General features: G+C 43.4%; 1 protein-coding gene across 2 annotated transcripts in view; it reads right to left on the minus strand.

Moving 5' to 3' along the window:
- Positions 1-12,348, minus strand: part of ccdc85cb (coiled-coil domain containing 85C, b) — a 43,290-nt gene that overhangs the window by 14,274 nt on the left and 16,668 nt on the right. For both annotated transcript variants that reach the window (XM_054618147.1, XM_054618146.1), the window contains exon 3: positions 323-402. In XM_054618147.1, coding sequence (XP_054474122.1) covers positions 323-402 — 80 coding nt within the window. The remainder of the gene's footprint in view (positions 1-322; positions 403-12,348) is intronic.

Consider the following 12,348-nt stretch of genomic DNA (forward strand, 5'->3'; position numbering starts at 1 on the left):
AATGCCTCTTTTCCTCCTCTCATCTCTCCTTTGCTCCCACAGTTCGCCTCGGGGGCTAACATCACTGCTGAGGACCGAAGCTGACCGACTCCCCATGAATTAAACATGGATAAACAGAGTCTCCAACCAACATGCAGCCTGTTGTGAGGGTCTGGCTTCAAAAAGGCATCAGGCAGCCACTTCTATCGCATCACGGCTACCCATCACATGTTTCGGTGAGTCGGTAAGTTGCCGAAAAGGTGTTTATTGAGGGCATAAGTTCAAATAATACTGGGCTGATATGCAGTAGTACTTACAGTGTATCTGCATGCAAGTACCTCACCTGTGAGAGAAGCTTATTGTTATCATCCTCGAGAATCCGCACTTTAGTCTCCAGTTGCCTGATGTAGTTGGAGGAGGAATCTAGAGCATGGAAGAGAAGAGAAGAAGTGATTAGCATTTCAAAGAGCTCAAAGGGAAAACAGGACCGCTGGAGCCAAAGGACCACATAGAGCAGAAAAAGAAAGAAGAAAAGTAATTCTCCGAATGAGAACTTTCACATCAAGGTTAAAGTTTAAAATATGTGCAGTCCCTATCTTGTGATCGAACAATGATCTTTATATCTGAAATTCTCTTACAATCATTATTTTACAACTTATCACAATTCGCAGAGGTCTGATTTTGCTGCTGAAAACAGCGAATAAGGGTTCTTAGGTACAGCAGTGCTTTGAGCTAAATGCTCAGCATACAGCATGTACACAATGCTCACATTCCTGTTCCCGATCACATTCGCCATCTTAGTTCAGCTTATTAGCACGTTCACATTTTCTAATTAGCATTAAACACAAAGTACAGCAGAGGCTGATTGGAAAGTCCTTAGTTTTGTGAGTATAAAGTTAGAGAAATAATTCTAGCAATGCCACTTGCAGTTACTTTCATAACTAATCAGTCGGTCTATAATCTGTGCTGTTAATTATCATTGCTGGAAGCCAGCGTAAATTTCACATTTTGGGTCAAAAAAAAACAAATTACAATCAAACGAACCAGAAAAAAGTTGCGAATCCTGACACAAATCATTAAGCCCGAAATTTAAGCCTGTTAGCTTTGAGTAAAAACTCTTAACTACTATTAGTATTACTCGGCCAATCCATCCACAGTGTATAGTACCTTGTACAAAGCCCTCGTGCTATAAAAACTAGTCTTGGCCTGATGTCAACGGTCAAGCCCCGAGTGTGCTCACCCAGATTAGCAATGCTTGACCTGACTCCTGACCTTTTACTTGACTGGCGCCATTTTAAAGTCCAGCCCACATTCTCCTGCTCCACTCATTCATCTGCAAACACACATCAATGCCATATTTGAGATTCGTTGCAAAACTGTCTCTATACACCTCACAAACGATGCAACTGTGGCCTAATTGCTCCTCAGAGATTCCCTCAGCTGTTATTTCTGCGTTAACATGAATCAACTCCACTGAGATCAAACCAGGGACACGAGCTGTGTGAAGCGTGGAGGTGCAGTTTGACTCAGTAGGTGGCACAGAGCCTGTTATTTCAAAAGGCATGTTGAATTTACAGTGGGATCAAAGCCGAGGAATGCACAGGAACCGCACTCCAGCAGCTAGACGGGAACACCGCGCTGCACACACAGCTTCATTTTATTTTGTTTTCTAAGTGGAGGTACAGAAAGACAGAGAGCAGAGAGGGTGATGGGGAGGTATAACAAATCCAGTTGGAGGGTTGCTGATGAATATGCTGGGCGGAGTCAATATGCAGAAGAGAAGCCATCGCTGCAGGGAGCTGCACAAACAAACATCACAGCTTGATGCATCAGTGAGGTAACTCTGACCCCCGTTTGTCTATAACTCAACCAAACACGTCTAACCAGACTGTGATATTCATGTAACCTAGTTTATCTGCACTTTGCAACCAGGGGGCACTGTTCTGCAGACATACAATATGAAAAACAGCTTGAAATCTGTAGATTTGCAACATACACAACCACAGATAACAGCCACACCATTGTTTCACTATTAGGTGGACATGCAGTATGTTTGTATAAACTAAAGATATTGTGGTCAGCCTCCTGCAGGACCCTGAATTTGTATCCATCTTGTTTCCACAATCCGGGGAATAGGTAGAAAGCGTATGTAGTTCCAGTTTTGCCTTAGGGTGATGGATTGTCATTAAATATGCTTAACTTGCTTTCTGAAAAGGCGTCAAGTCGTAGTTCTACCAGATATGGCACATAAATGATCGGGTTTCCTCAGCTGAACAGCAGATGTTTGTGATATTCAGAGCCGTACACTGTGTGCTCTCTCAGTACCAAGCCTGTCCTCAAACATGAGCATCAGCCAAGCACTCTGTAGCATTAATACAATTCAAACTGGCCAGCTTTAGTTTAATGATAATAAAGGATGATAGGAAATCTGATAAATGACCAGCTGCTTTTACTTGATATTTCCGCATAACTTCTTGTGTGCATGTATACATTTAAAAAAAATATATGCACACAGTATTCAATTGAAAAAAAAAAAGAAAAAAATATCCAATATGCTCAAATCCAGCATCTTTTCAGATGCACAAAACTGATCCTTTTCACTTGACTGAGAGTAAATGGGGGTGAATGCTAGCAGCCCCAGTAGGACCTTCAGGGTTGTCTCTGTCCAACCCGTTGACCAGCTCACACAGTGCTGTCAGTTGGCTGGTTAGACGACGGTTGGACAGCTAGAGGAGGAGGCTGCAGGGGCCTGAGCTGGTAATCCTCTCTTCCTACCTTGTGACCCCTCTAATCTGGATTCATCGGCTGGCCTGACTTGCGGCCAGATCTCAAGCCGATTAGGATGAAGGTTCCTCAGCCTTCAGTCACCAAACAGCAAAGAGAGATGGGAGAGGGGGAGGAAGGAAAATTGATTTGCATTGCTGTGTTTATCATTGCCGTGTATATTTCGATTATTTACAGAGATTAAGACCTCAACGTCAGTAATCCAATAAACTCAAAATCATCCGAGTCTGTCAGGTTTATTTTTAATCTCCTTAGAACTAATTAAACAAAAATGAAGATAAGCAATCAAAGATAAATATTGATGAATTGCTCAGGCCTACTGTTTTTGACTAGAGCGCCTAAAGTGAGGAATTCCACTGTTACGAGGAGTCTTTGTATACCACAGTACCATCTCCCCCTTCCTCCCCCTGTCTATGAGCCTTTGGTGTGCAGGGTAATGCTTAATCTCATAGCTATAGCATCACTATAGCATCACACATGACATGGTAAAGGGGTCCTGCTTGAATATGTGCAGATCTGCTGTGGGAGCAGTCGCAGGAACACACAACATGCCTGGACCCCTCCCATCCACACTGTAGACTGCACAGGGCCGCAGGGGTCCCCCTCTCTTTAACACCCTGCTCCAGACTGTCCTCCTGGTGGGAGAGGGGTCAGGCAATTAAATGGCTCCCTGACTCCCCTGCAACTCCTCCATCTTTTCATCCCCTCCATCCCTCCTGCTTCACATACTCTCCACACCACTCCCCCACCAGGCTGGAGGATATGCTGCTGATCATACAGGGATCACATAGCCGAGCCAAAGTAATTACCAAGCGAAACTCAGCTCTGCATCTAGTCTTTTGTACACAACAAGCACCCAGGGAGAGGCAGTTATGACTTATGCGCAACATGAATGCGATTGTAAGAGTCGAACCAGTGAGTACAAGGTGCTGTGAAGTAGGAAAGTAAAAGTGTCCAGCTAAGCAGTAAACACAGAAAGAGGGAGAGGCAGAGAGACAGGGGAACCTCGTCCTTACAAAGCACAAGTTAGCTATTTTTTACCTCTGCACAAGTGTTGTTTAGCCAGTGAGTTGAGCAGATGTATCTTTATATGAGAGCATGTGTGTGTGTTTGCGTGTGCGCAGGACAAAAGGTGACGCAGACAGTGGCGCGAGTCCGTCCCCCTCTCTGCACGTCATTTTGTATCACGTCAGTGCCGCTGTGACCCACTTCCAGCAGCCCCTCCCTCCTCAACGCTGCTCCACTCCCAGTTTCCCCCCTCTTTCGGTTTGATTACATCCTTCTGCTTTAACTTCTCTGTCCATTGTGCTTCTTTCCTGCTCTTTAGAAGTGTACAGCTGTTTTAGAGACATTGATCATCTTAGCTTCTTGGGCAGGTTCTTATCTTATTACTTTTACCTGATACGTTAAACAGGCTCCCAAAATACTTGATGCAATCCTTTAAAAAGGCTCCTGACCTCGTCTGCTTCTTCTTTGTGTCCCACTGTGCTGCAAACATCCCATCCCCATCTGTCCATTACATTACATTACAGTCATTTAGCAGACGCTTTTATCCAAAGCGACTTACAATCAGTAGTATATTACATATCATTCACCCATTCACACACTGATGACAGGCTACCATCAAGGTGCCACCATCAGACTCTAACTAACATTCATGCAACATCCAGTCCACACCGATGGCAAGCCTTCAGGAGCAACTTGGGGTTAAGTGTCTTGCCCAAGGACACATCGACTGTGGTTCGACCGGGTATCGAACCACCGATCCTCTGAATGGAGAACTACCTTGCTCTCCACTACGCCACAGCCGCCCATTACAGCTCATTCTGCCTCTTCACCACACCAGTTACTCAGCATTACATTGTTTGCATGTTTTTCAAATAGTTTTACAGCTTTCTTGGAATGAAGCCCAATTTACCATTTGCTACTCTGTATCGCTGTCAGAGCAATACCATGGAGCCTACAATGTCACCTACTAATTATTGAAACAGGCTTAAACATGATGTATGGTCTTTTAGGTGTGGGATTCGGAATAATATGACGTACTAAATGTTTTGAGGATATTTCCAACAGCAGTCTCTTCCTTCTCCCTTCCACCATTTCTAGTTGGCCTTCCAGCTGTACATGTGTTCTCTCTCTGTCACGCCCTCTCTATACACGTTTCCAAGGTGCAGGCAGTAGGTGGGACTGAGTTTATTGGAGGTCAATGCAGGTCAATCTTTCATGAGCAACTTGGAAAGTACAGGCAGAAAGGCCCGTCGCCAGACATGCTGGTAAAGCACTGGGATTACTAGTGTTAAAATAAGACCAAATGTACAAATGCACACTGAACATTTAGATGAGACTGACTGGAATGTTTTAATAAGAGCAAAACCTGCCTCTGTGCTGTTGACTCCAAGGTCATTGCTACATCAAAGTAGCTTTGGTTAAATTGTGTGGTTAAAAGGACCAGGCCTCTCTTATGACTTCCAGTCAGATCCCATGGCCCAGTGAAGCCTGCAGTGCATTGAAATCACTCTACTTTTATTATTCCTGGCTCAGCTCTGGCTTTCATCTCCTACTCACAGCTGTATCGCAGTGTTTTAGCACAGAGACATGGATATTCTCTCAGAGGTGTGTCTGTGTGTGTGTGTGTGTGTGTGTGTGTGTGTGTGTGTGTGTGTGTGTGTGTGTGTGTGTGTGTGTGTGTGTGTGTGTTGAATGAATGAGTGCTCATGTGCAGCATTTGTAAGATAAGGAATTCATGTGGGTTGCATGGATGTCTAAGTTGACTGTGTGTGTGTGTGTGTGTGTGTGTGTGTGTGTGTGTGTGTGTGTGTGTGTGTGTGTGTGTGTGTGTGTGTGTGTGTGTGTGTGTGTGTGTGTGTGTGTGCGTGGGAGGGAGAGAGAGAGAGAATGTGATTGTTTGTGCTAGAAAAGGGATTTTTAAACCCATCTGTGATGATTTCACTGAATGTGAAGGAGTATGTGTGCTCAAGGCAGGAGGTTGGGTCAATTACCTCAAGATGTGGAGGAAAGAGCAGAAACAGTCTAAACAGTCGCTCTCCCTTCTCTGCACCAACATAAGTCAAAGTACAGTTAATTCCATGAAATCTGACCTTGCTGGCTACAGAAAGTCTAATTTATCAAACAAAAACAATTTAATTACCAGAAACTTCCAAAAAACCTCTTGAAAATAAAATTGACATCTTTAGCTGACTTTCTAATGTTTCAACTACCTGTGTAACAGTATTTACTTTTTCAAGAGAAAAGAGGACTAACCAATGAGCTTGGGAGATATAACGCTATCTTGGAGTTTAAACAGAGAAGATGTGTCCCTTTATCGTAGGTTTAGGTTATGTATTGCATGTCTGTTGGTCCTGCATGCATCTGAACCTGCAACCCTTGTGTATCTAAATGAACTGCATGTGTGTGTATGTTCCCAGTTCCTGCTTGGCTGACCAGCACTTTGTCTAAGCCAGGGCACACCGACCAAAGGAACAGAGACGACCAAGTTAAGTGGGCACCCATGCTGCATTAATGAGGGGGATGGCAGAACCTGGCAACCCAAGCACGTAAACCATGGGCCCTGGAAGGCTTCAAAGGCTCTACTGGCTCATCAGCTGACGGAGAGCTAACCCCATCTGACAAGACATGGCACCAGCTCTAAGGGAGAATGAGTGCCTCACCTCCCCTCGCTCTCTCTGGTGTGTGTGTGTGTGTGTGTGTGTGTGTGTGTGTGTGTGTGTGTGTGTGTGTGTGTGTGTGTGTGTGTGTGTGTGTGTGTGTGTGTGTGTGTGTGTGTGTGTGTGTGTGTGTGCGTGTGTGTGTGTGTGCGTGCGTGTGTCTGCTCTGGAGAAAGTAAGACATGTTTTTTTCATGTGCATGTTAATGTTTCTAAGTGTGTGTGTGTGTGTGTGTGTGTGTGTGTGTGTGTGTGTGTGTGTGTGTGTGTGTGTGTGTGTGTGTGTGTGTGTGTCTCTGCGTGTGACAACAGCACAGTTTGACTTCATGCTTGAAGAGACACTACCCAATGTGGTGTGACTAGTGTGAAAGTGTGAAAGTTAAAGTGCCACATGGATTACACTTCAAAAGGACGACTTGAGTGCATCAACAACTCTTAAACAGTGTCCAGGTGAAATAAGCTTTTTAATCATGTGCAGCTTGTTAACAGCCAGGCCAACAGGCCGCACTAATAAGCAGGGACGGAGCAAATGAAAAATCATCTGTGTCCAATACACAACCACTAGAAGAGATTTTGCCTTGCAGAGATCTTAGATACTGAAATATTTAGTACATTATGTGTTTCATGCCATGCAGTTGAAACCAGACTGCTGATTGGCTGTGAGGGAACCTTGGACCTTGTCCATATACTGAAAACACAAGCTATGCGTTCACTGTTAGAGTTATACTGTGGTTGTGACCGTTGTTTTCTGTCTACTATCCCCGCCTCTTTCTGTCCACTTCAAAAACAATTTCTAACTTAGAAACTTCCCTTTCAGGACTTTAAATGAATCTTAAATATGGCTGAAGAAATGAGTCAATCAACATGTGACAATCAACCATGTGTTGTAGATCAAAGGAAAATGAATTGGCAACAATCTTTATGATCACATATAGTTTAATTTTTCAAGCGAAAATGGCAAAATAAATTTGTAGCTCCTACCAGAACCTTTATGTTTGTATCATTAGTCGGACAACAGAAGCAATCCGAATACATCAACTTGCTTCCGGGAAATATTGGGGTGAAATCTGGGTAATGGCCATTTTTATAGCCTTTCACCTCCTTCCTTCTAAATACTTAGAAGGTGCATGGAGAGGGCAAATAGTCTGCAGCGGTCAAAACTCTGGCAACACTTAATACTATAACAGAACAAACTTCAATAATAACATAAAGAAAGAAACAGCAGCCCTTACCTAAAGCAAAAGTCAGACTTAATAGTTCAGAATGCAGGTAGAGTAACGGAGTTCCTCAAAAGGATCTTGGTCCCCTGGCAAAGTCCTTGCCGTGAAAATGACCTTTAAATCCAGTCCAGCTCTTTCAGGAGGGCTGTCAAAGAATATTCCAAATTCTAATGCGTATCAAAATTGGTAAAAACAGATAATACGAATATGTATGAATTAGGCGTGTAACAATACACACATTTGTATCGAACCGTTTGGTACGAGGCTTTCGGTTTGGTGCGCATGACAAACCGAACAATTCGTTTGAATAAAACTATTGCATTTGTAAAAATAAATGCAGCTTTAATCTTTAGAAATATAATGCTCTCGGTGGAGCCACTGCACCCAACATGGCAACCCACAAGACACCAGTCCTTATTGGACATCAGAAACATTCTCCATTTGTCCAGAAAGGTTCAGTGTGAACCTGTTTGCTGCTCCGGGCTGAACCTCATTTCCTCTCATATTTCCATACATTAATCAATCTAGATAAAAAAGAGGGAAGCTTATGAAGTATTAGTGTGGACCTGATCTAATTACCAAAAATAACCAGAGCAGGTATGTATGTATGTATGTATGTATGTATGTATGTATGTATGTATGTATGTATGTATGTATGTATGTATGTATGTATGTATGTATGTATGTATGTATGTATGTATGGAATAACACCCACTGTGGCCATTTGAGGTTGTTGATCAGCTTGGGCTCTTAAAGGTACCAATGATTGAATGGTAACTGGAGATCAGTGTAAATGTCTAGCCATTGATTGGTCCGTCAGCATCCTCAGTGGGACGGAAAGTGAGAGAACCAGTTTATTTAGGTATTCCAGCAGATGTGTGTCTAGTTGCTGTCACACATCTGCACCCCCCTTGTCTCCTCAGCTCGTCATCACCACCCTGGCATGGTCAGCAGACGCCTTCACACGCCTGCAGGTGTGTGTCGTGTCTGTGTATGTGTGACGTCAGTTTGCGAGTGTGATTACGTGCGTACGTGTTAATGTGTGGATGTGATCTATAAACAACACTCATTGTGTGGAAACCTCAAAAAGTTTAGATGCCATATCAATAATATAAAAACCGAAGCGCAGCAGTGCCACAGTTGGTTTGGATGATCAGGCCCCTTGTAAAGCTAGTGCCCTCTGCCCTTAATCTTTTGATTAGGCTAGAACAATGGCAATCTGGCAGCCAGTTGGGTTTAATCCCATAAAATCAAAGCTGTGGGCTTTTATTTGGTCCTCTCCATTAATTAGTGTCCATGTGTGCAAAGCAGAAGAGATTAGTGACGTTTGTTGTTGGATTGGCTCTGGGCTATTATTAAACTACAGGAAACCTGTGTGAATATAATGATTTGTTGCCAATGACCTTTCTGATCCATCTTTCACCTCTGTATTTATCAAGTTCTGATAACATAATACTGATTCTGAGTGGTAAAAACAAAAAAAATGAGGGTCAATGACAGCCATCTGGTTTGGGTGCACTATTCCAAGACAACCTAAAAAAAGCCTCTTCCCACTTCACACTCAGTGACACTCATGGCCCTTGACACTGAAAGTCGAGGGTCAGAACTCTCGACTGATCTAAGGATGGGACACTACATTCCTCTGACTAAGTCAACCAGTTTGACAACTAGAGAAAAACTATGCGCAAATTACAGTATCATACAGCTTATAAAATGGGATGATTTGTTGTGGTGATTACATGTCTTTTGCTAGCAGGAATTATGAATATTTATTTACTTGCTGGTTAAATTGGAGTTTAATCAAACCCTTTTCAATGAAAACATTTGGAAAACGTCAACTAGACAGCTATTCCACACATACAGGGATATGTAACCTGTAAACGTCTGGATTTCTTCAACATGATACCCAACAGTGCCCACCAAAGGCTAGAAGAGGCTTAAAGAGACGGCTGGTTTTACTTTGCACAACACTGAACCTACTGCAGTGTGTAAACAAACACCAGAGGGCATTCTGGGTAGAGACGGTCCTCCCGCAGCCCATGGCCCTCTTTAACCTCATTCCTCTCCCCGTTACCACGGTTTCACCACCACAAACCCCATGGGAACCTAATTTGCATAAATCTGCATTCCTCCCGGTTCCTTTACAAGCCTGTCTGACTGACTGCTGAGCTGGCAGAGCTTGTGCTTATGTAAGCAGAGTCTAACAGCGAGCAGTTAGACATTAGATAGACAGTGTTCCTTCAATAAGTACAGGCCTGAAACCCCTTCATTATCAGCTACTGAAAACCCCGTCTGCCATGCGGGTTCTGATGCATTCTGCAAACTGTGGCTTCTTCCAGTCCAGTGAAAATAATATTTTTTCTTTCCAGTGACATCATCTAGTGGTTTCATTACGGTTTACATGAATAATAATCGCCTCGGATTTCATTCAAATGCAAATCTAAGAGAAAAGGAACAAAGGCCAGATTCATCTGGTGGCTCTGCTATTTAAGTGTTGACGACATCTATCTTGCTCTGGTGTTTTTGTTGACTATGTGTCTAAACAAACCTGTGACAACATGCAGGCAATCCTGAAAATGACTCTGTAAAGAACACTAAGAATAACCCCCTGTTGGAATTTAAGCCAAATACATAACTTTGGAATCATTGGAGAGATTTCTAACTGCAAGAGGAAAAAGCTCTGAACTGAAACAGAGAGACAAAAACCCAACCATCCTCTGGTGTCATCTGGAGCTAACCGACTATTAACCGAGCACTGGTGGATAAAAGGGATCTCCAAAGGGGCCATTAACACAGTAATTGCCAGAGAGAGAAGGATATCTTACGTAAGGGCTGTCCACATAGACAGTCATCTCAACCCCCCGGCGGCTAGAATGGGATTGATGTTGGACCGGAGTCCCATAGCCTTTGACTTGCCCCGACAGCAGCATTTCAGATGTGGTGAAACTAAGCGAAGGCGACAGTGCTTACACTCCGCAGTCGCCTGCAAAGCGGCCTTTAGAAAGCAAACAGGAGAAGGAGAGTACGACGTTCATGCAGTAGATACTGCAGAAACCAACAGGCATAATAACCAAGCTAATTTTACATCCCATTATGAGTGGTTAGCGCAGACTCAGGGCCAGACTGTGCAGCTTCATCAAGGTCTCCCCTACAGAGGAAAACAAGGATAGCCAGAACTCATCATCCATGCTACTGAATTTTAGAGACAAGTGACAAATGTATTTGGCTTTGAGTCGAGGACAACCTCATCCTCTACTGCAGAGTAGAACCGTCTGAAACATATCCAAATGGGGACATGGTGCGCACACACACACACACGGGAGCTAGCTATTATTAACCCCCCCAATATAAAATCAGCTTGTAAGAAGCTGCTGCAGCAAAATAACATTTTAATCTTGCAAGCGTCTGTACACACTCCCTTTCACTGCAGATGGCAAGACGCCTAGTAGCTTCAGATGGGGGGGGGGAGCACATGTGCATCTGTGTACGTCTGTTTGAGTGCAAGATGAAGTCAGAGGTGTGAAACATCACAGAGAGGAAGGGCTAAGTGGGGCGTAAATGCCAGCGACCTTTTAGAGGTAAACTTTACGAATCCTAACAAGCAGACATCAGGTCACACTGCCGGCTGGATTTGAGGTTCTGCCTGGCTGAGAGATGGGTCGCATCCAGAACATGTTCTCTTGACATGTCTTGAATTTGATCGGAGCTGCCAAGCGCTCCCGAGGTGTTTGACCGTGTCTAATCATACAATACAATGCGCCCTTCCAAAATGGTCCATTTGTCTGTTCACACTCTGTATGCATACCACCTTTACTTTAACACCTAAATCATCAATTGAGAGAAAGATAAATCAACAAAAAAATTTACTTAACGAAGTAATATACCACATTCAGAGCATTAATATAGCAGCAAACAGAGCCCCATTGGTTAGCTCACCGTCGCTGCTCTGCACTGCTCTCATACGGCAGTTACAGCTGATAAAACCTCCTGGACCAACAGCATCGTCATGGAAGCATATTTCCTTATTGGATTGGTGAAATTCTATTCATTCACCACATGACACGCTTTCTGATGACAAAATGTGCTTAAATGGTAATACACAAATTCTGAAAATTTGAAATGGAAAACACAGAGTTTGGGGGAAAAAAATGTAAGTAATCTGGAAGACATGTAAAAGGAATTCATATGACCCTACGGATGTGTGTGAGAGCTCTACAAAGTATACAATCAATAAAACAACTCAACCTAACACAGCTCCCATCCTGATACTGAAGAATCACACACCTAAACATTTAATTGCAGCTAATGGAGCAGCATTGTTACACACATCAAGTCTTTTTCCACCCTCAGGGCGATAATGACATTTACAGCTGCTGCTGCTGCTCCTGTCAAAGCCGTTTTAACATTCAGAGCATTACTTTTGATATGATGTTGGTTTATTTGGAACACACACACAAAAACGAACATATGAATACCTAACAGAGCCTAATGGAACTCATCAAGCAGTGATTGTAATATCCAGGACCTCCCTGACACCCCATCATCTGGTTGTCATGTCAAGCTTTCTCCCTTCATGACTCTTGGCTATCATCTACACAGCAGGGTGGTCAAACAGGCAGTTTGCTGCTTATCATCCTCTGCTGGCCTCATCAATCCAACAGCTCTCTTTTATGAGTTTTTAAGAGTCTCTCATAAATGAGA

The sequence above is a fragment of the Anoplopoma fimbria genome, chromosome 18 (assembly GCF_027596085.1).
Source record: "Anoplopoma fimbria isolate UVic2021 breed Golden Eagle Sablefish chromosome 18, Afim_UVic_2022, whole genome shotgun sequence".
NCBI classification, from domain to species: Eukaryota; Metazoa; Chordata; class Actinopteri; order Perciformes; family Anoplopomatidae; genus Anoplopoma; species Anoplopoma fimbria.